We start from the raw sequence: 24,550 nt of genomic DNA, 5'->3' as shown, positions 1-24,550 counted from the left end.
TAAGAGACAACCTCAAAACCATATGATCGAATCACATTGGCTAAAGGGGTCACATAAAGATTGAAAAGTGTTGGACCCAGAATGGAACCCTGTGGTACTTTCATCTTAACTGATCTATTACGAGAGTTTGTACACCCCACCTGTACTATCATAGCACGATCAATTAAGTAGTTCTTGAGCCACTGCAGAGCCTTTCCCCTGACACCAATCTCCCAGAGCCGGCGTTCGAAAATGCCATGGGAGATGGTGTTGAACGCTGCAGATAAGTCGAGCAGGACAAGGATGGATGACTGCCCTTTATCTAATGCCCATCTGATGTTATCAGCTACCTCCAACAAAGCTATTTCAGTGCTATGAGCTTCCCGAAAACCCGATTGAGAAGGGTCGAGCAGTCCATGGCTCTCGAGGTGGGAAACAAGCTGTTTGTTGACCAAGAACTCGAGCATTTTACCGAAGTGGGGGAGCAGCGATAGTTACTAAGGTGTTTTGGGTCTGCACACTTTTGGAACTATCAGTAGTCCCTCATCAAAAGGTGCATCTCAATTCCAGCTTTCTCACTCAGAACCATTTAGAAGTCAGACACCCAAACACCAATGATATCAAACTAGTGATTTGGCTTCTGAAATCATAGAGTTTGGATACTTCAACTTGCCATCAGAGTGTATGACTATTCCTAAAGAAGTAAGAAAACCTACCACCAGAGCATGTTATGCAGCAAAATGGAAAACATGTGTTGTATATTGTAACAACAACAATATTGACCCTCTAGATGCCTCTATCTAAAATATTTGTTGCCGGTTGCATCTACAGGCTGCATGTCTAGCCTACACTTCCATTCAAATGCATCTTGCGGCAGTAGCCGCATATTTGCAAAACAGACAACATCTATCTTTGTTCAATGTTCCAGTAATTAAAGCCTTTATGGAAGGTCTCAAAAGAGTAATACCACCCAGAGTACCTCCCGCACCAGTTTGGAATCTGAACATTGTATTTACAAGACTCATGGGCCCACCCACTTCATTGAGAGTTGTTGAGCTACAGGCATTAACCTTAGAAGAATCCTTATTTCAGCTTCATATAGATAGAGTAGTTATTCGCACCAACCCAAAATTCCTTCCCAAAGTGGTTTCTGCTTTACATATCAACCAATCAGCTGAGTTACTCGTGTTCTTCCCTCAGCTTGATTCTGTAGCAGAAAGAGCTCTCACACACTTGATGTCAGAAGAGCATTAATGACTCCTGAGGCGTGAGCATAGTTAGTGATTTTTACGTATTTTCTGTGCATTGCTGCCATTAGGATTTTACTCGCACTCACCTAATTTGCTTCGTTTTTAAATTTTCTTTGTTGCTGCTCCTGGTGGGAAGTGCGGGAGTTGTGTGCCAAATCGGGCGGGGCCTCGACATTTGGTTACGGTTCTGCCGGGGTGGCTGGAGTGTTCCCGCCATCTTGGGAGGAATCGCAGGGTTAGTGGGCCAGTTGTTGCGGCCTCGCTTGCCTGATCTGCATAAATGTGGACACAATGGTGCCCGCGCAGCGGGCTCGCTGAAGGCGCGCTGAAGCCGCACCAAAGGCAAGCCCGTCTGCTCCCGTCCGCGCCGGGCCGCCACCAGTCGCCAGGACCCCTGCATCTTCCTCTATAAACCCGCTCAGTTACTCACGGGATGAGCTCCTGGGAATGGCATCTAACTACCCTCGGTGTTCCAGGAGCAATCCTTCTGTTATGAATTCTGTGCCTTTGAGCTGGCAACAGTGGAGCGGCCTCTTTGTCTACCTGATTCCACGGAATTTAGGTTCTTTAGTTTGAACTGCCTCTCATTGGCGAAACACCATGCTGAGGTGTTTGACCTCTTAATTGATGAATCCCCTGACGCCCTATTCCTAACGGAAATGTGGCTCACCCAAGACTCCGTGGTGGAGCCTTGGCTAGCCCTTCCACAAGGTTATGAGTTAAAAACCATTAACAGTGACAGGGGGAGAGGGGGTGGTATCGCAGCGGTGGTTACGGAAGCCTACACTTTTAGGCTGTGTAAGGAGAAGATAGTGGGCTGTGAATGTGCTCTTTTTAAAATCGGTCTCAGCCATAATTTTACAATGTCTGGCCTTTTAATTTACAGACCCCCTGGGCCCTCTAGTCAGTTTAGAGAAGACCTATTGAGTAAAGTAGGACAATTGGCCAGTAAGGCTGCAAACTTCACCATCTTGGGGGATCTTACTCTCCATCTTGAGAACGGGGGAAAGCCGAGATCGCCAGTTTCCTGGCGGACTTAGAGGCCTTTCAGTTTTTGCAACACGTTCTTGAGGGTACACATGTGGCCGGCCATCTGTTAAACCCCATTTTTTGTAACTTCTGCTCTATAAAATTATGTCCACCGGTTCCGCAGGCATGTACGGATCATTCATTGGTTACATTCTCTCTGCAGTTGCAGGGCAAAGTGGATGTGATCCGCCCAGCCCATGCGCTTAAACAGCCTTGGCATAAATTGGACTCTGACTTGTTATCTACCTGGTTTGCTGAGCACAGACCTCGGGCAAATTTGTGCTTCCAAGAATGGCTGATGGCCGGCCTTGACAGCTGTATTCCGGCTAAACAGGGTGGAAAGGGACGTGGGCTATCGAATCCATGGTTCAATGATTCGCTAACTTTAACAAAGAAGGGCTGCAAGCAGCTTGAGCGCGCTAGGCGCCGCTCTTATGTGGCGTCTTCAAAATTAGAATATCGGGCAGCTGTCAAGCAATATCATAAGCTCATTCGGAGAGCACGGCGGAGTTTGTAGCTAATACGATTCTGGCCAGTACAAACCCCGCAAAGACCATCTTCTCCCTGCTCAATAGCGTGAAGAGTGTGGGTGCTCCTAGAGTCTCTCCCATTGCTTCCAATCGCCAGTGTTATGTACTAGCGCAGCAGTTGAGCAGATCTATCGCGGCCTTTCTAAGGCGACACCCTGCTTACGGAGAGTGGTGCCTGGAAGGGAGGATATCATGGAGGGTAACTGTTTATCATCATTCCCACTTCTGACGCCCCCGGAATTTGAGGCAGTGTGCCATAAAATCAAGTCCGGTTCCCCAGCTGACCCTATGTCACCTGCCCATTTTCACCAGTTCCACTCATTGATTTCTCCTGTGAGTTTAGAATTGGCCAATTTGTCTCTGAGGTCAGCTTCTGTAATGAGGGCGTGGAAGCACGACAAAGTCATCCATTTGATAAAAAAAACCCTCTCTTGATCCGGAAGATCCTGGTAATTATCGCCCAATTTCCCAGCTGCCTTTTTTGGCTAAGCTAGTGGAGGCACATGTGAAGCCCACTCTATCTAAATTCATTGAGAAGCACAACATCTTTGATCCATCACAACACTGCTTTCGACCACGACATAGCACCGAATCAGCGCTATTGGCAGTGTCGCAATCCATCCGGAGTAGGTTGGACGTGGGAGACTCGACGGCCTTGGTCCTGTTGGACCTAAGCGCTGCTTTTGATATGGTGTCTCATGTGATTCTTCTCGGACGCCTCATGGAAGTTGGGATTAGGGATGGGGCTTTGGATTGGATCCGGTCTTTCTTAGAGGAACGGTCCTTCCAGGTCTCAGTACCACCTTTCTATTCCCAGGAATTTGCCCTACACCAGGGGGTACCACAGGGCTCCATCCTAGGCCCACTTTTGTTCAATCTTTATGTGAGACCCCTGGCAGAGGTGGCCAAAGGCAAGGGGCTGTCCCTGGTATTGTATGCCGAAGACACCCAGTTGGTAATTGCTTTCTCAAAAAATTACTGTGTCAAATTGGACAAGTTCAAGGAGGATCTTCTGGCCATCTCCGACTGGATGGCTGCAAACTGTTCACAGTTAAATGCCAGTAAATCTGAGATTCTGCTGTTTGACAAGGATCGGGAGCTATGGTCCGAGCAGTACTGGCCGGTCCGCCTCAAACCCGCCCCCTTACCTAAGGAGGCTGTGAAGAACTTGGGCATGTGGTTTGATAACAGACTGACGTTTGAGAAACAAACAAAAGCTGTTGCTGCCATTTGCTTTGGCCTCTTGCGAGGATTGAGACCCCTTCTTGGTTTTTTCCCTCCCAAAGTTTGCCAGACTATTGTTTAGGCATCCATTCTTTCCAGGTTAGACTACGGTAATTCTTTATACGTGGGCGCTAATAAAGCCAGCATTAAGCGCCTGCAGAGGGTCCAGAATGCGGCGGCGTGCCTTTTTAGTGGCACTACCTAGATCATACTCGGTGGTGTATGTGATCCCCACACTTCATTGGTTGCCCATCTTAAAGCGCATTCAGTTTAAGGTGCTGTGCATTTCACACAAGATTCTGATGCACCAAGCTCCATTAGGGCTATCTCGTTTTTTTGATGCCCTATGTGCCTGGCCATTCACTGAGATCTTCCGACCTTGCGCTTGTTTGTGCACCTCGAGTCTGGAGAGCGAGGGCCGGGGGACGCTCTTTTCGCTTTCTGGCGGCAAAACTTTGGAACGCGCTCCTGGCTCATATTAGAGTTATTTTGGCGTTCCGTAAGACCATAAAGACCTGGCTGTTCCCTATGTCTGATGTTTAATCACTAGGTTGGTCTCTCATGCTCTTGTCTCTGGTTTCTGGTTGCGCTGGGACGCCTCGTTGCTGAGGCAGCCATGCGCATTACAAATCCTAAATAAATGTACTATATTGAAAGAACAAAAGAGTTTCGTAAGACAAAACAGCTGTTTGTTGCATTTGCTACACCTCAAAAGGGTAATCATATCTCTAAATCTAGTATTTCAAGATGGATTGTTAAATGCATTCAAACTTTATACGTTAAAGCTAAAAGAACTTTATAGATACTGCCTAGAGCACATTTCACTCGTAAAATAGGAGCATCTATGGGCTTTTTAGGTAACATTCGTATAGCTGACATTAATAAAGCAGCAACATGGTCCACACCCTACAAGTTTACTAAACACTATTGTGTGGCTGTGTTAGCACGTCAGCAGGCCAATGTAGGGCAAGCGGTGCTAAAGCACTTTTTCAAACAACAGCAACACCTACCGGTTAGCCACCGCTTTGGGAGAATACTGCAATATAGTCTGTGCAAAGCATGTGTATCTTCAGCACACATGCCTCAAATTGATTATGTTACTTACCCAGTAAGCATCTGTTCTTGGCATGTAGAGCAGTAGATTTACATGCACCCTCCCACCTCCCCTGGCACCTGTAGTTGTTGCAGTTCTCCTTATTTACATGACATATGCATGGACATCTCTGTATTACACTTAGTTACTCCTTTTTCACCCTCTTGCGAGAAAGCAATCTAACAATGGAGTTGATGCCCATGCGCACTATCACAGAAAGGAGGAGTCACCTTACCTTGTGACTGAGAAAGACTTCTTTGAAGAAAAACAATTTGCAAACATCCAGACCCAACACTAGATGGCAGGAGTATGTAAAGCATGTGAATATACAGCTATACATACCAAGAACAGATGCTTACTGGGTAAGTAACATAATCCTTTTGTAATGCTTTGGTAAATAAATGTAGATCAAATATATCATTTAAAATCACCTGTCTCATAACTTCCTCAAACATCTTAATAGAAGATAAACTAAACTATTTAATGATATTAGTTTACACAATACTAATTAGGTCACTACCATAACCACATCTGAAATTCTCCTTTTATATGTCAGCTTTTATGGAATTAGCAGAACTATAGAACACACCTTCACCTCTATGCAGACTGATAAAACCTGACATTTCCTTAATGCATGCTGTGTAGCGGGAATTCCGTTCTCCTACAGAACTGTGCATAGAGATTTGGAACCTCGGCGAATTAGGGTGGCCCAAGACTCACCTCAGTACCCAAAATCCCCTTACCAGGCTAGCTACAGTGTCTCATTGGTCATAACAAACTCCCAATGTTTAGACAAACCAGAACATGAACTTACGATACCTCAGGTTACGTGGAACACATGAGCACTCTTTCGTTATACAATAATTTCAAACCAGAACGTGGTGTAAATGAGGAAACGTGCACATTTGAAATATTTATTTACTAATGCTGTCTTCTCAAACGCAGTATCTTAGATAATACAAGGAAACATATTATCAGAAGCAAAGTTATCAGCATAGTTACTAGTCCATAAAAAGCAAAAGGTGATAGTATGCTAAGATGCTGTAATAAATAAGGGTTAACAACACCTAATTCTCACCCTCCCTAACTAGCATATTATATTAATATCTAAGAAGGTTTCTTTGGGTTTTAGCAGGGCGGGCCCATACGTCACGATCCTAGCATGAAGAGATCACATCAACTTCCACCAGCTCTCTGCATTCGAACAGCATCAAGTGTGTATGTGTGCTCTAAGCAAAGCAATATAAAACGCGCCTAACGCCAGAATTTGGCAGGAGCTGCACTTATGTTATGTCTATGAAGGTGGGGAGATCAGACCTCGCAACAATTCTGTGTCGAGTTATCCTTGAACATATTATTCTCATGTAAATCACAACGCTCTTCTAGGTTGAAATCTAAATCAACAATTAAGTGTTGTGTGCAGAAGCAGCAAAAGGAAAAATGGCGTTTAAACATTTTAATAAGCTCATGCTAACTTAACACAGTATATAGATAAGCAGTAACTATATGACACCCCCCATGATCCGAGCACGGATAAGATAAGATAAGATAAGATAAGGGCTTCTTCATGCAAACAGAGTTCAAGAACGATGAGCAATATTTATAATTTAAAAATTGAAGGGGAAAAAAAAATGTCATCAATCAAAAAAAATCAAAAATGTCAATACTTTGTTCACTTTTGCTCATGCCAATAGGTCTGGGAGGTGACAAATTCAAGCAAAATTTGCAAAAAGTTATGTCAGTAGAAAATAAGGGGCCGTGATCAAACTTGGAAAGGTTTTTAGGACAAGACCGAATATGCAAAATATGCAGCAACAGCCTCCAACATGAAATCACCGTCTTCATCCGAAAACAGTTAAGCCATCCAATTTAACAGTGGGAAAGAACATATGTGCTCTTCTAGTGCTGGAGCCTCTATCACCATCAGAGGACAACTCGGTGGGTTCTCAAGAAAGCTATGTGCCAAGAAATCTTGCGCTGCTTCGAGTATGTTCCAATGACCCATTAGTCCATGCATCGCTGCCAAGGCCATAATCCTTTCGTCAGTACAAACCAACTCGTGAGTAACGACGGGACCCATCAGCTGATTAAAATCGACGTCAGGAGAAACCGTTATGCAGAGACACAAATCAAGGGCCCCGTCGAAATCGCAGCTGAGGCAATGAAACACAGGCTGGACACATGTAAAATAGGAAAATCGAAACGATAATCCATATGCCGTGCTTAAAGTCGCAAGCGGCAAAGTGCCATAATATTCAAGCATCTTATATGAAGCACAAATGTTTCTCGAGCCGAACTCAAGGCCACTTCTTTTTGGGACAAAAGAGCTCTTATTCTACTCATGCCATTGAACTTCGCTGTCAAGGTTGGGATGCGCGGCCAGATGGAAACATCCCTTTTCCCATGCGGGGGTGGGTAAAGTAAATTTTTGCAACACACCACACGCTCTGATACAGTTACCACATAAGCAACACCTTTAATTAACCCACAACAATCTTCATTATTCAAAAGTAAATAACTACCGTTTGCCAGTAAAGTAAAAGTGGGAATGATTGCGGGAACTGGTGTGCCTTTCAAAACACAAGCTAAATTTGGCCGGTCCTGATTACAAGAACCGTGCAATTGAATGTGTCTACACATTAAGGAGTGATCTGGCGTCTCTGTACACTCCTCCCCATTCAGATAAACTTCTTGTCCGTCTTTTAAACATCTATAAGTAAATGGGAGGACCAGACCTCATGAAGAAATGCATTACCTAACGGTTCATATCGACCTATAGCAACATATCGCATACAATTTGTAAATTTATATAAAGCAAATGGCAATGTTATCAAACCGTGGATAAGCCACGTTGCAGCAGTGGCTTCTGCCACAGAGAAAGGCAAGGATTCTAACCTTTCAATATGTAACATTGAAAAAGATGCATCGCGCATGGAAAGCAAGCGCTGCTTGTCAGTTAAATTAAAAGGGGCAAAGAGAGAGGAGACATTCATGTAGGTCCATGGCACCTTGCCAGACTTCAGTGTTTGCAGGGTCCACGCAAATTGCATGATAGAACGCAACTGATTTTGACCATGGTACAACACAGACACTTCATCCTGCACAATATCCACTACAGAGGACACAATATTATCTAACGTGTAAATGCGGGAAGAAAGCATGTTAATACTATTATCTACCACTGCAAGCACTTTTTCTAAATTAGCTTGATCAATAGCCCTAAGGCGTGTTGCCGCCTCAATCTGTGATGTCTTCCAGATTTCATTGTAAATCGCATATATCCATCTTTTTGATCTACCACTAGTCGGGCCTTTTATGATATTATTTAAATCTACATCTTCATTTAGCTTCGATAGATGTAACTTAACCGCAGCCAATGTAGATTGTTTCTGCCAATTGTGACATAACTTGCCTACTGAGTAAGTCGTGACAGAATGGTCAGTGTCAAAACGTGGATCAGGTCTGACTTGTTTAAAGCCAGAAGATAAACCCAGAAAACGGTGCTGGCATGAATCAGCACTTCTGTGCCACATCAGCCAACCTTTTGGATCCAAACTGGATATGTTAAAGGATGAATTTAGCAAAAGGGTCTGCATATACTGCAAACTGTGAGGGTTTCTTCGATGCATTGGAAACAGTGTCAAATGAAAATCTTGATTCTGTGGCCAAACGTGTTTGCAGGTCAGGCATAGATAAGTCAGTTGGGTAAGTGTAATCAATGTCATCATGGTCCGTACCAGGCAAAGTACTTAATAAAGGACTGGAAAGTGCAGGTAGTTCGATGGCAACTTCAGGTTCAGGATTATAAGCAGTGGCCAAAACAGAATTTCTCACAATGGAAGGACAGGAGACTGCCGGTGTCATACTAAGAAGAATCGGCCACTCTGTGTATCTTGACATTGTCAATGGAGATAAACCTGTTTTCCTTACGACCTGGAAGCGGTGGTAAAATGACTGTTCTTGTGCCCTTCACTCCAAGGACTGGAACCGGAGCTCGATAGGAAGGACCAAATTCTTTCTGGTTATCGATCTTCTCTCGAACCAGTTCTCCAACTTGGGGCAGCCAGCCAACTACCGGGATCTGCAACGCATCATCCGACGTGGAGGGCAAATGTTCCTTTGCAAGACTGTCTCTGGTCTTTTGTAGATCCTGTAAAACAGTGCAATGTTCATCTACGTCAAAGGTTGTGGCGCGAGCGACGCAGTCTAGACCATCTAGGTCAGGGACGTACATCTTGATGCCAAAGAGCATTTTGTATGCGGTCCGCCCACCCAGAGACCTTCTAGGGAGATTATTAAGAGCACGCTGCACGACATTGAGGTGGGCCAGCCAGTTTCTGCACGTGCCTATAACTCGAGCTGTCAATGATTGCTTTAATGTAAATAGGAACAGTTCCCAACAGGTGTTATTTAAAAGACAATTTTCACAATGTATGCAATTTGCATTACAAAAAGTAACCAACAAGGAGTCACTAGAGTTTTTTGAAAAAGGTATTATTCACCAATTGTAAAAAGGGTTTTTTTTTTCTTTCACATGGCAATACAGTTTAAACAGCACTGTACAGAAGGAATCATGTGACAACCCAGTGGCACTTGATAAGTGGTGATATATACAGTAGGTGACTGTGAAGGTGCAAGTGCTAAAGTGAGCAGCGTGATCGGCGCATAGTGACAAATAATAAAACAATGATGGCTCCAAAATAAGATCAAGTTGTAGTCACTTAGAACATGATTCAAATAATTTAACAGGAGCACAAAACTTAATATGCATCTTATGATTAGGCTGTAAGGTCGACGGCGTTTCGATCCCCGTGAGTTGGGATCTTCATCAGGACAGGGTTGTCGATATAACCAGTGCTGTAAGGGGAGAGAAGGGAAAATGAGGAGGGGACTGGGGAAGGCGGTAGCGCTGCCGGGGTAGGGACTGTGTTGGTGTGGCGATACTCAAGACTAACCACAGGCAGTAGGGGGGGGGGGGGGGTTAAGAATTGAGTGACTGGTGTCATAACAGGATAGCGGTTATAGTGATACTAGCGCGCGACTAGGTGGCGATCACTAAAAAAAAGGTAAGTGGGGGGTGAGGGGGGATAGGCGCGGGAAGCAGGAAGGAGCGGAGACTTACATCGTCAGCCAGGCGGGAGTATATCGGTGGCTTAGCGTCCAGGTGATCGCTCAGGAGTTGAAGGCTGTACGGGAGCAGGTAGAAAGGGCAGAGAAGGAAAGAGTTAAGTTTGGGGGCACAGGGCGGAGCGAGCCGTCTCTGTGCGGACGGTTAACCTGATCGTGAGGTGAGTTTACCTGATCGTGCAATGAGTAGAGTCAGATCAGCGAGGGGGTCGTGGGGCGCCTGCGGGGAGAGAAAGTAGCGAGGATAAGAAATCAACAATGGCGGGAAGGCAGCTAAATGGATCGCCCGATGTAGGCGAATTTCATGCGTACCTGTATGAATCAAGGCAGCTACAGGCGATGGGGGCTCTGTAGGATCCAGTCGAGCTAGCAATTAATGCCGGAGCTACGTGGGGCTCGGTGACCTCAGTCAAAGATATGAGAACAAGGAACGCGGGAGGCGCGGGGCGTGGTTCAGGAAAGGGGCGGGGTTGGAGCGTGTCAACGTGTTGCCCAGCAACCAGGACAAACAGGAAGAGGCCGCGGTGAAGCGGAGCTGGACTCGGCGGCGAGGCCGAAGAAGTGGTGATAGTATCAGGAGCAAGTGATCCTGTATTGTGAATGGCTGTGAACCATCAATCCACTCCTGATAAATACATTTCAGTTCAGGCAAAAGGGCACACATTAGGCATTTGCTAAAGTTCTGGCTGTTAAATTAGCACGGTATGCGGTGATTATGTAAGGATTGTACCCATCTAGGCATATGGTTTGAAATAAATTTCAGTTCAGGTAACAGGGCACACATTAGGCATATGCTAAATTTCTGGCTGGTAAAATAGCACGGTATGCGGTGATTACATGAGGATTGTACCCAGCTAGGCATATGGTTTGAAACCGGTGGGTTAATTGACATCAAGTTAAGGGGGATAAAATCACACTTACGCAGTGATGGAGGTTACATGAGGTTAATGCCCAGCTGGGCATCTGGTCTGAAACCGGAGGGTTAATTACATCAGAATATGAGTGCGGGCATTCTCAGGGGGGTGAATTTAAACAGTAATGGTATTAGTCCATTCATCGAGAGTGTTCAGGCCATGGTTGACCGAGTCAACACGTGAAATCCATTTACATTCCGCTCTTCCTAGAAGAGTGGCCATGTTGCCCCCCCTGATAGGCAATGTAGGTTTTTCAATGACCATCCATCTGAGATCTGTATCAACATGAGACTTTTCCATGAAATGTGTGACCAAAGGAGCAGTAAGGGTTTTACAGTTGATCCTACTCTTGTGTTGGATTATTCGTTGCTTTACCATTTGGGTGGTTTGACCAATGTAAATGAGGTCGCAGGGTAAACGGATGGCATAAATGACATTTTGGGTTTTGCAGTTTGAGTGGTGGGTGAGTAGGTGCGTGTGTCCGTTATAGGTGAATTCTTTGGTGTCGATGGTCACCCACCACTCAAACTGCAAAACCCAAAATGTCATTTATGCCATCCGTTGCCCCTGCATACCGTGCTATTTTACCAGCCAGAAATTTAGCATATGCCTAATGTGTGCCCTGTTACCTGAACTGAAATTTATTTCAAACCATATGCCTAGATGGGTACAATCCTTACATAATCACCGCATACCTGCTAATTTAACAGCCAGAACTTTAGCAAATGCCTAATGTGTGCCCTTTTGCCTGAACTGAAATGTATTTATCAGGAGTGGATTGATGGTTCACAGCCATTCACAATACAGGATCACTTGCTCCTGATACTATCACCACTTCTTCGGCCTCGCCGTCGAGTCCAGCTCCGCTTCACCGCGGCCTCTTCCTGTTTGTCCTGGTTGCTGGGCAACACGTTGACACGCTCCAACCCCGCCCCTTTCCTGAACCACGCCCCGCGCCTCCCGCGTTCCTTGTTCTCATATCTTTGACTGAGGTCACCGAGCCCCACGTAGCTCCGGCATTAATTGCTAGCTCGACTGGATCCTACAGAGCCCCCATCGCCTGTAGCTGCCTTGATTCATACAGGTACGCATGAAATTCGCCTACATCGGGCGATCCCTTCTCGATCCATTTAGCTGCCTTCCCGCCATTGTTGATTTCTTATCCTCGCTACTTTCTCTCCCCGCAGGCGCCCCACGACCCCCTCGCTGATCTGACTCTACTCATTGCACGATCAGGTAAACTCACCTCACGATCAGGTTAACCGTCCGCACAGAGATGGCTCGCTCCGCCCTGTGCCCCCAAACTTAACTCTTTCCTTCTCTGCCCTTTCTACCTGCTCCCGTACAGCCTTCAACTCCTGAGCGATCACCTGGACGCTAAGCCACCGATATACTCCCGCCTGGCTGACGATGTAAGTCTCCGCTCCTTCCTGCATCCCGCGCTTATCCCCCCTCACCCCCACTTACCTTTTTTTAGTGATCGCCACCTAGTCACGCGCTAGTATCACTATAACCGCTATCCTGTTATGGCACCAGTCACTCAATTCTTAAACCCCCCCCCCCCTCCCTACTGCCTGTGGTTAGTCTTGAGTATCGCCACACCAACACAGTCCCTACCCCGGCAGCGCTACCGCCTTCCCCAGTCCCCTCCTCATTTTCCCTTCTCTCCCCTTACAGCACTGGTTATATCGACAACCCTGTCCTGATGAGGATCCCAACTCACGGGGATCGAAACGCCATCGGCCTTATAGCCTAATCATAAGACGCATATTAAGTTTTGTGCTCCTGTTAAATTCTTTGAATCATGTTCTAAGTGACTACAACTTGATCTTATTTTGGAGCCATCATTGTTTTATTATTTGTCACTATGCGCCGATCACTCTGCTCACTTTAGCACTTGCACCTTCACAGTCACCTACTGTATATATCACCACTTATCAAGTGCCACTGGGTTGTCACATGATTCCTTCTGTACAGTGCTGTTTAAACTGTAATGCCATGTGAAAGAAAAAAAAAAACCCTTTTTACAATTGGTGAATAATACCTTTTTCAAAAAACTCTAGTGACTACTTGTTGGTTACTTTTTGTAATGCAAATTGCATACATTGTGAACATTGTCTTTTAAATAACACCTGTTGGGAACTGTTCCTATTTACATTATACACCCAACCTGGTTTATGGGTCCCCTCCTGTTACTCTTATACAAATGATTGCTTTAAGTCACGGTTCATTCGCTCCACTACACTATTACCCTCAGGTCTGTAGGGAGACGAAAATTTGACTTGGACCCCCATCGAACTCATGGCATCCTTATACGCCTTAGAGGCGAAAGCCTGACCGTGATCCGAATGTAAGGTACCACAGCCAAATATCCTTACAAAGACACGCAAATCTCTAATGACAGTCCGTGAATCAGCGCTGCGATGAGGCCAAACCCACACAAAGCGTGTGCATGAATCAACTGCTACTAAGATGTACTTATACGCAGTATCAGATGAAAAAGGACCGCAGTGATCTAAATAAACACAACCTAGTGGTTTATTAGATATGTACAACTGTGTCTGTGGCGGACGCGTAGCAGTCGAAGGTTTAATCTGCTGGCAAATGTCACATTGAATGATATAGTCGTGCGTCTGTTTGTACAGTCCCCGCCACCAGAAACGCTATTGTAATTGAGTTACAGTGGCCGAGACGCCCGCATGCGCAGACGCCACACCTTCATGTGCCGCTGTAATCAAGACAGGTCTGTGATCCGAGTTGGGAATTAAACGTTCACCAACTTCAGGAATTTTCACAAAAGGAACCTTTTCGGGACTTAAGTGGTATGTGTACTTCGAAGGGAACCTCGTAGGATATTTACCTCTCTTCTCAGTGGCAGCAACAGCCGCCAAGATGTCCTCATCAATCTTACTTTTGGACCGTGTAACTGCTGCAACAAAATATGTAGACACCGCTGATTTCGCTGCTTCATCAGCAAGCGAGTTACCGACAGCGTAAACTCCCACACGCTGATGGGCGAGAGTATGAATCACAAAAACTAGTGGCAACTTAGACTTAAGCTCAGCCACTCGAACGCAGATTATCTTGTGTTTTATTGTGCTACCCTTGGAATCACGAAAATCATTCTGAATCCAAAAGAACAAGTTTTCATTGTAAGACTGGACACAGTAATAAGAATCACTCACAATAAGAGTACTCACATTAGGATCAGCGTACTCCAACGCTAGTAATAGAGCACGAAGCTCTGCCAATTGTGCGGTGCAGTCCCCTAGAGTCTGCGTGTGCACTACTCTGGACTTGAACTCATCGTTCACCATGGCACCGACCACAATGGCGCATGCGGAAACGTAGGCGTGTTTAGAGCCATGCGCAACCTGCGCCGAACCATCAGTGTAAATGATGCAATGGAAGTCCTCCAAAGGTCGCATTGCTAGAGGAGCAGGATGAACGAATTCATACTGCAAGTACTCCTGCGACCGTAATGAGGCGTCAAAAATAAACGTGACATCCGTGGACGTCAAGGAAGCAGCCCATTGAATCCACCGAGGGTGCAAAGCTTTAGAATTTGGTACACTGGCTTTCGTACCTGCCTCCAAATGAGGACAGGGTGTAACAACCAACATGCGTTTTCCCTGTGACAGAGCACGTTTCTTAAGAATCGCCATCTGCACAGCCGTTAAAACTTTCTCCATAGTGGAAAACCGCATTTCAGCCGAAGTGTACAAGTGTGACTTGTAAGCAATAGGTACTGTGTCTCCTTCATTAAAAGTGAGGTATGTCAAACCCACTGTCCCAGGAATAATTCTCATCACCAGGTTGGTGTGGTTATCACGAGTCAGTAAGAATTTAGAAGCAAGCTGATCAGCCCGCAAGGATTGCAAAATGGCTGAGTGCTCAGGCAGCCAGCATGATTTGGAAAAAGTTGGTTGTATCAAAGCATACAAAGGCTTGATACGCTGGGCATATTCCGGAATGTATGTCCTCCCGAAATTTAAGAAGCCCAGTAAAGACTGTAATTTTTTCAGTGTTGTAGGAGCGCGCAACTGTGCGCATTTCTCCAAGAAGTGAGGAGCCAAACCTCTACCTTCATTGTTGAGCTCATAGCCCAGGAACAACACTGTGTACTCCGCAATGTGCGATTTTGCAAAGTTAAATTTGTAACCCATGTCTGCAAAGGTACAAATTATGGAGTTCACTCGACACAGATGCTCCCAAATTTCGTCATCCGTGAGATATATGTCATCCATATATGAGCAAGCATCTGGATCGATCCTCTCCAAAAGAGAGAGAATGCGGGCGGTAAATATACCAGGACTATTCTTATAGCCCATTGGGAGACGCCGAAAATGTTTTTGGACCCCGGTGGAAGTAAAGCTGGTCCATTGGGAGCGAAAGCTATCCAATCTGTGGGCATAAAAACCGTTGGAAATGTCAAGCGTGGTCTAAAAACGCTTATGCACAAGACTATCCACTAGAGCAGAGCCGTGAGTATTCTGTACTGTACAGTTACGGCAATGCGAGTTTAAATGCCGGTAATCCAATACCAAACGATATGACCCGTCTGGCTTGGTCACAGTAAAAAGAGGGTTATTCATCAGTGACACACATGTTTCAATAACTCCCTGATATTCCAATTGTTCAAGGATTGCCGCGACGGAAGCCTTGGCTTCACGCCGTATGGGATATTGAGGTTGAGGCTGCGGCTGAGACCGTAAAGGAATCTCGTGGCATGGGGACAATTTATCCCAACCGCATTGGTTGCGGTACAGAGCCGGTGCTAGAGCCCTAGCCCACTCTTCTGCAAAATGCTGCGCATGCTCCCTGAGACAGTGTTCGCGAAACTCGCGAGGATTACCTCCTCCCCTCGCGGCGCTGTGAGCACAAAAGGTGGGGACCAGTCAGCCTCCGAAAGCAAAATGTCATATGTAGACGAAAGATTTTCCCAAAATACCCCTTTGATGGTACGTTGTATGTCACCTTCTATTAACAGGACAATTTCATAAAGTCTATCAGGGGGAGCAACTCTAGTATCAGCTGTCTCTATCACAACATAAATATCAGTCACTGTCACCTTCAGTAGTGGACGCAGGGCCTCTCTCACAATGGTAATCTCCGCCACGCTGTCCTGCAAAGTCAGAGCCCATGTCAGATTCCGAAACCGCGTTCTCACTATCTGTGGCATATCGATGCGCTGTTAAAGCCGCGACTTTCTTTTTGGCAAACTGCGGTCTCTTCGGCGTTGAGCTGTCCAGCTGTCCTGTGCCGTCTGTCTGGCGGGGCTGGTCACGACCTTGCTGACCACCCCGACCCCTTCCGCCTCCTCCACCACCGGTCTTCAGGGCCGAAGAGTCCTGAAAGGAATGAGGAGAGCGTTGATCAGAAACCTGAAATCGATCAGGTGATTTAAGTTGGCCTGATATATGATGTTTCCAAATCTGGAACCACCTTGTATCAGTCCAAGCTTTCCCTTATGGTGTCTGGTTGTAAGTCAACCTTGTAGACAAGCTATCTTAATGGTAGCATAGACTAAGCAGCCTTAAAGGCTTAACTCAAGAGGTCGTGTTAAACGAGCTGTTTTACCAATCACAGTCCTGTAATATCAAATGAAAGGACACCACACAAGTATATATTATAAAAATATATGTATTTATTACTTAAAATAATCCCCAGTATTCTTTATGAACAAAGGGGCATAAGCGTTAAATCAAAAGCACAGTATAACATACAAAGTTGCACAATTGTGGATGAGGGCGGGGGGCCACTCAGACCATATACTAAGAAAGTGGTATAAGAGATACCAATCGAACAGTGGTTAGGCCTAGGGACTAGGGAATCGCTGGGAGCAGTCGGGACAAGCAATGCTGAAGTCGGGAAAAGCCTGCGGGATTCGGGTGCAGTGCTGAAAGCACACGCATGCACCAATGCAAGTCAATGGTGCGTAAAAGTTACACAAATAGAGTTTTAGGACACTTCCGCTGAACCTAGAAAGACAAAACTTAAGACACAGACCCTAGAGGTGTGTACCAGTGTGGGAACACCGGCGTTGCAATGTTACCTCACCCACAGGAAGCGGGTGCACAGAGTCGAAGTAGTGTCGGGTTTCGTCACGCTGGTTCTTGGTGCTTGAAGCTGAAGAAGCTGCAGGCGCTGTGACGGAGAAGTGTCCGGTGGGATCCAAGGGTGGATCGAAGTCGAAAAGTACCTGAAAGCAGAGGGGACAGAGTCTGGGTCACTCAGCAGTGACCAGGGTGGAACCAGGATGGAACCAGGCAATGTCGGGCGCAATCAGGTTGTTGTCGAGGAGCTTCTCTCCGCTGTCACGTGGGCTCTGGGGCATCTACGACGTCCAGGAGCGGGTCACGATCTGTCCCACGAAGGCTCTCGCCGTCGGCGCTGTCGGCTTCAAGATTGGAGCAAACAACACTTGGCAAAAGCAATCCACGCGGAACTGGAAGATTGCTTCTCACTCGGACCAGGAGGGTCAGAGTGGGGGCTCCTTTTTAGGGGAGCTGGTGTAAATCTGGAGCAACCAGAATCACAAGTCGTATTTCGGTTTTCGTCGGCACAGGGGCCACAAGCCAGCTGGCAAGTGACCTGGCCAACGCGTTGAGCCAAAAGAAGCAGAAGGGCCCCACGCAGCACTCGTCGAGTGTGGAGGGCTGAACTTCGGTGCAAGAGTGGCTCAGGGTTGGGGCTTCTCAAACCCCGGTGTACAGCTTCGAGGGTCACTCGTGGGCTGCACGGTCAGCGTCTCGTGGTCTTTCCAAGATGGCGTGCCCCACGCTTCTGGTCGCCTCCACGGGTCTCAGCTCTGCAGGGACTGTGGATCGGGCTGTTAGAAGGCAGGCAAGCTTGATCTCGTCGATCTCTGTCGCTCGAGTTCCGGCGGGAGCTGCAACAAAGCAGACGTCGAGGTGCTGGATGGTGCCTGTTTGCACAGGGTGGTCACTCCTTGACCACAAGGGAGATTCTTCAGTCTTCTACGTTGAGTAGGATGTCGAAGGGTCCAGAGTTTCGTTTCTTATGTTTCATCAGGATAATCTGAAGTGCATTGGCACTGCTCCCACTCTTATTCGAATCTGGGGGGCTGGATTACCTGCGAGGTCCCCTCCTATGGGTGGGACCCAGGAAGGGGGTGGATACACCCCTTTCCTTTGATCCAGGCCGCGCTGGGACTGGGGCTGGTGTGCCCCAGAACCGGTTTGACCGGATTATGCAAGGGGCAGCCTTGTGCTCCCCATGCAGTGTCTGGTTTCTTTCAAACCTCCCTTCTACAATCCACTAACTCCTGTCTGGGGTGGTGTGACACCTCCCTGCGACAGGAAACCCTTTGTCCAGGCCCCCTTGGCTGAGTTTCTTTCAGCTTCAGGGGGTCAGACTTGTGTCTGTGGCAGAAGCATCCATTTTGTGGATCTGAGGCTCTTTTAGAAATTAACCGCATTTCAGTAAAGTAACATGTCTTCTCCCTCTAGAGGGGTGGAATGCTATCCCCGTCACCAGAACTGGCGAGGGGATAGTATTCCAAATCGTATGACACCTTACACGACATGTTTTGATAAAGCCAAACCAAAGTTGCTATATAACCGCGAGGATTATAATGCACTTAATAGTATATGGTATGGCATTATCCTGAAACAGCTTAGGGATTTGTTCCCGACGGCTGCAGACAGGCTCAGCTCATGCTAGAGCTCCATCTCACATTAAACCACGCACTCTGCCTCCAGGATTGATAAGGCCTTCCATAGGAGTGGCTCACAGGTTTATATGTGTCCAGATATAGGTTTAGATATAGGTATACTATATCTAAGCAAGGGGTGATTACACCACCTTGCCCCAGCTGAGTGATCAGCCAGTTGTGTCAATTTAAGAACCAACCAGGGGTGGCAAAAGATATGCTGCAGCCCCTGGTAGGCCTTGGTGGCACATATGCACTGAGCACCTATAGTGCATGGTACAGGGGCTGACAAGGAGTCCATTTCCAATTGTGGTATGTACCTAGGGTACATGGAATCCATTTTACAGAGAGAGCAGATAGCCTGGGGCCCTGATTAGCAGGGAACCAGGCCAACTAAGTCAAAAACCAGCTAAACACAAGGCAAAAAAAATTGGGGTAACCATAGTCAGGTAGCCACCTTCCTACATACGTCAAACCCACTGTCCCAGGAATAATTCTCATCACCAGGTTGGTGTGGTTATCACGAGTCAGTAAGAATTTAGAAGCGAGCTGATCAGCCCGCAAGGATTGCAAAATGGCTGAGTGCTCAGGCAGCCAGCATGATTTGGGAAAAGTTGGTTGTATCAAAGCATACAAAGGCTGGATACGCTGGGCATATTCCAGAATGTATGTCCTCCCGCAATTTAAGAAACCCAGTAAAGACTGTAATTTTTTCAGTGTTGTAGGAGCACACAACTGTGCGCATTTCTCCAAGAAGTGAGGAGCCAAACCTCTACCTTCATTGTTGAGCTCATAGCCCAGGAAGAACACTGTGTACTCCGCAATGTGCGATTTTGCAAAGTTAAATTTGTAACCCATGTCTGCAAAGGTACAAATTATGGAGTTCACTCGACACAGATGCTCCCAAATTTCGTCGTCCGTGAGATATATGTCATCCACATACGAGCAAGCATCTGGATCGATCCTCTCCAAAAGAGAGAGAATGCGGGCGGTAAATATACCAGGACTATTCTTATAGCCCATTGGGAGACACCGAAAACGTTTTTGGACCCCGGCGGAATTAAAGCTGGTCCATTGGGAGCGAAAGCTATCCAATCTGTGGGCATAAAAACCGTTGGAAATGTCAAGCGTGGTCTTAAAACGCTTACGCACAAGACTATCCACTAGAGCAGAGCCGTGAGTATTCTGTACTGCACAGTTTCGGCAATGCGAGTTTAAATGCCGGTAATCCAATACCAAACGATATGACCTGTCTGGCTTGGTCACAGTAAAAAGAGGGTTATTCATCGGTGACACACATGTTTCAATAACTCCCTGATATTCCAATTGTTCAAGGATTGCCGCGACGGAAGCCTTGGCTTCACGCCGTATGGGATATTGAGGTTGAGGCTGCGGCTGAGACCGTAAAGGAATCTCGTGGCATGGGGACAATTTATCCCAACCACATTGGTTGCGGTACAGAGCCGGTGCTAGAGCCCTAGCCCACTCTTCTGCAAAATGCTGCGCATGCTCCTTCAAGACAGTGTTCGCGAAACTCGGGAGGATTACCTCCTCCCCTCGCGGCGCTGTGAGCACAAAAGGTGGGGGCCAGTCAGCCTCCGAAAGCAAAATGACATATGTAGACGAAAGATTTTCCCAAAATACCCCTTTGATGGTACGTTGTATGTCACCTTCTATTAACAGGACAATTTCATAAAGTCTATCAGGGGGAGCAACTCTAGTATCAGCTGTCTCTATCACAACATAAATATCAGTCGCTGTCACCTTCAGTAGTGGACGCAGGGCCTCTCTCACAATGGTAATCTCCGCCACGCTGTCCTGCAAAGTCAGAGCCCATGTCAGATTCCAAAACCGCGTTCTCACTATCTGTGGCATATCGATGCGCTGTTAAAGCCGCGACTTTCTTTTTGGCAAACTGCGGTCTCTTCGGCGTTGAGCCGTCCTGCTGTCCTGTGCCGTCTGTCTGGCGGGGCAGGTCACGACCTTGCTGACCACCCCGACCCCTTCCGCCTCCTCCACCACCGGTCTTCGGGGCCGAAGAGTCCTGAAAGGAACGAGGAGAGCGTTGATCAGAAACCTGAAATCGATCAGGTCATAAACACGCTTTGTCTGCGCAGGCATCGGAGTCGCAGGAATAGATTCTTGAGTCTGCTGCTGTTGCTTACCCTGTTTCTGCTTCTTAGGCCAATTTTGTTTTTTGGACTTGGGCTGAACTTCTGTCTCCGAAGACTGCCCCTGAGGTTGCTTTTTCTCCTTGACAGAAAAAGGCTTCAGACACTTACTAGTGCGACCCACTGTTTTATAAGCGGGGTTTTTCGGCATCGGGGATTGCCGCCAAAGCATTAGCCACCTGAAAGTTCACTGCATCCCCCTTGACATTAGCAAGAATGAGATCGCAAACTATTTCAAAGGAGCCACACAGGCGCATACCCAATTCAACCGCCGCCTCCGGTCCGTGATCATCTTGAACACGTTTAATGATCGTAGGCAGTACAGCCATAGATGGAGTGCCATAACATCTCGCATAGACAGCCGCAAAAGTTTTTCCCCAGGTCTCACAGTCAGCGAGTTCGGGTGCTAAATCCTTCGGTAAACTAATCGTCAAGATTCTATGTTTTTCTCCAGGAGTTGTATTAGGAAATACTGCTTCCAGCTGGTCAAATTTCTCGGCAAGCCAGAAAGGAAAATCATCCTTGTCCTGGGGACGCTTACCAAACACAGCATTGACCATAACCGGACTGAGCTTCAAACCGCCCTGTCCCGCTGGAAGAGCCGGACCCCCCGGGGGCCCACCCGGGAGATGACGACCTATGTATTGCACTAATGCACGAATCACGGCAATAGAAACCACATGTAGTCTACGAACCTCCGCCAAGGTACAATTGCCGTGTTGAGGATGAGGAGTAAATCCAGCCAGAACAGGCCAATTTGCGCCCGGAATGGACAAAGGACCTAACCTCGGAGCGGTTAAAGAATGGGGTAGGGCGCCACCAAACCAAACGCGATGCTGCCAATGATCAATAGGTATTTCCACTGCCCTGTACGGAGTATATTCAGCCGGCACAGGAGAGGCAGTGTAGTTGTGGAACACACCAGAATTAGCGTCCACAGCCGGAGACGTCACCCACGAATAAAACAGTTCGTAAGGGTAAGCTGCATCCGCACTCACCACTAAAACCACAGCCAAGCCTTCCAATGGGACCTGGTAATTCTGCATATGATTGCGCACCGCAATGCGACTATGCTGCGGAATGTCCACAGGCTGGGCCATGACAGCACGGGAACTTAGAAAAACAAAGCAAAATTGTAACACAACTGGGTAGTAATTCAAAGAAACCGTTTCAGAAAGATTCAAGCTTGAAAAGACCTATTTAAAAAAATAGGTAGGTTTTGTCCGACACCACCGTTTTCCGGAAACGACAGTGAAGGGGTTAAGGTTTGAAAGATATACTACTCGAGTGTCATGATATAAGACCACCAACGTATGGGCGCCATGTAGCGGGAATTCCGTTCTCCTACAGAACTGTGCATAGAGATTTGGAACCTCGGCGAATTAGGGTGGCCCAAGACTCACCTCAGTACCCAAAATCCCCATACCAGGCTAGCTACAGTGTCTCATTGGTCATAACAAACTCCCAATGTTTAGACAAACCAGAGCATGAACTTACGATACCTCAGGTGACGTGGAACACATGAGCACTCTTTCGTTATACAATCATTTCAAACCAGAACGTGGAGTAAATGAGGAAACGTGCACATTTGAAATATTTATATACTAATGCCGTCTTCTCAAACGCAGTATCTTAGATAATACAAGGAAACATATTATCAGAAGCAAAGTTATCAGCATAGTTACTAGTCCATAACAAGCAAAAGGTGATAGCATGCTAAGATGCTGTAATGAATAAGGGTTAACAACACCTAATTCTCACCCTCCCTAACTAGCATATTATATTAATATCTAAGAAGGTCTCTTTGGGTTTTAGCAGGGCGGGCCCATACCTCAAGATCCTAGCATGAAGAGATCACATCAACTTCCACCAGCTCTCTGCATGCGAACAGCATTATGTGTGCTCTAAGCAAAGCAATATAAAACGCGCCTAACGCCAGAATTTGGCAGGAGCTGCACTTATGTTATGTCTATGAAGGTGCGAAGATCAGACCTCACAACAATTCTGTGTCGAGTTATCCTTGAAGCTTCAGCACTCTCTGTACAGACATAGTTTACTAAGCAAAGCTGATATCAGAGCAATAACATATTATTCTCATGTAAATCACAACGCTCTTCTAGGTTGAAAGCTAAATCAACAATTAAGTGTCGTGTGCAGAAGCAGCAAAAGGAAAAATGGTGTTTAAACATTTAATAAGCTCATGCTAACTTAACACAGTATATAGATAAGCAGTAACTATATGACAGCTGCTTTATTCTTTGCTTTTCCTGTGTGCTAAAATAGGTCTACTTGTTGTTACTAAAAGCATATATCACTCTCCATGTAACCCCCGTTTCAATTATTTTATTAGCTTGTGGAGGAAAAATTACCTGATGAGAGTTTGTGTATTGGTACCACCAGCGATGATTCTGATATTGTTACACTTGAGGCACCCAAGGTGGAAGAAGTTGGCTCCCAAGAATTTGACGATGCTGTGGATGAGAAAGCAGATGACAGTGAGGATTTGAACCTAGGCTCTTCTTCCAGCAGCCAATATGCATTCAGTCAACCAGAAACTGGTAAGAGGCCCTAATATACAAAGAAGGTTCAGATTTGAGACTTCAGGCGGGGCATACATATTTGCATTTCTAAGCTTGATTTTCAGGCATCCTTCCAATGCATTTAGGTACTTTGATTTATTTGAAAGTACTTGTGACCTGAAAAGCCTTTTTTGTGTAGTAATCAAAATGTGCAATGAGACTGCTGTGGCATGCTAGCCAAAGGCTCATGTATAAACATTGCTGTAGTTACAGCATACCATTTACGTTCTCTATTCCTGTATATAGAAGCGTCAGTAGGAAGATATAGAGATGCCCGTCTTTATGCATGTGTGACATTATTCTGAATCCTTTGCAGTGATCTGCATGACATAAAAGTCAAAAGTAAACATATTTCAGATAGGATCCAATTGTGTACAGCAAGTTTGCAAACTTCCACCACTGTGAGACGATAAAGTGCATTAAAGGTGTGAAATGTGATTCCCTGACTGCTATGAAATTTGCTCTATGACTTGAGAAAACACACATTTTCCCTTATTGTTAACCCTTACTGGACTTGGGCAAATTGTACAATGTTATGAAGAATGTCATTTACATGATGGATATATTTTTGTTTTGTTTTGGTTGTTACAAAGAACATGAACTGGGTGGAATAGTGTAGTAAGTAACCACTTACACAAATATAAGTTTGTAGTATAAGTAGGTTTATTGCGCACAGGTGCCATGCAGCAACAAGCAGGGACAGGATCAGAGGGTAACTGCCTCGCAGGACACAAAACACAAACAACATTCTAATTAAGAACTAGATCTGGCATGCATGAGAGGAGATGATACAAACACTAGAAGAGATAGGACCATTGCATTATCCTCCTCCTTATATAAATAAAGTAAGAAAAAACCTAAAAAAAACAAAATACAATAAAATACATAATGTAATCTTAACGAAATCTTGCAGGAATGAATCGCTGTCTATTGCTCCTACGCAGGACAGTAGAAGAATGATCTGGAGAAGAAATGTCCT

General features: G+C 46.1%; 1 protein-coding gene across 2 annotated transcripts in view; it reads left to right on the top strand.

Moving 5' to 3' along the window:
- Nucleotides 1-24,550, top strand: part of CCPG1 (cell cycle progression 1) — a 387,788-nt gene that overhangs the window by 189,718 nt on the left and 173,520 nt on the right. For both annotated transcript variants that reach the window (XM_078684863.1, XM_078684864.1), the window contains exon 5: nucleotides 23,343-23,550. In XM_078684863.1, coding sequence (XP_078540989.1) covers nucleotides 23,343-23,550 — 208 coding nt within the window. The remainder of the gene's footprint in view (nucleotides 1-23,342; nucleotides 23,551-24,550) is intronic.

The sequence above is a fragment of the Lissotriton helveticus genome, chromosome 3_2, assembly GCF_964261635.1.
Source record: "Lissotriton helveticus chromosome 3_2, aLisHel1.1, whole genome shotgun sequence".
NCBI lineage: Eukaryota > Metazoa > Chordata > Amphibia > Caudata > Salamandridae > Lissotriton > Lissotriton helveticus.
Note: the sequence above shows the minus strand (reverse complement) of the source record. Positions and strands in the feature narration are given on the sequence as shown.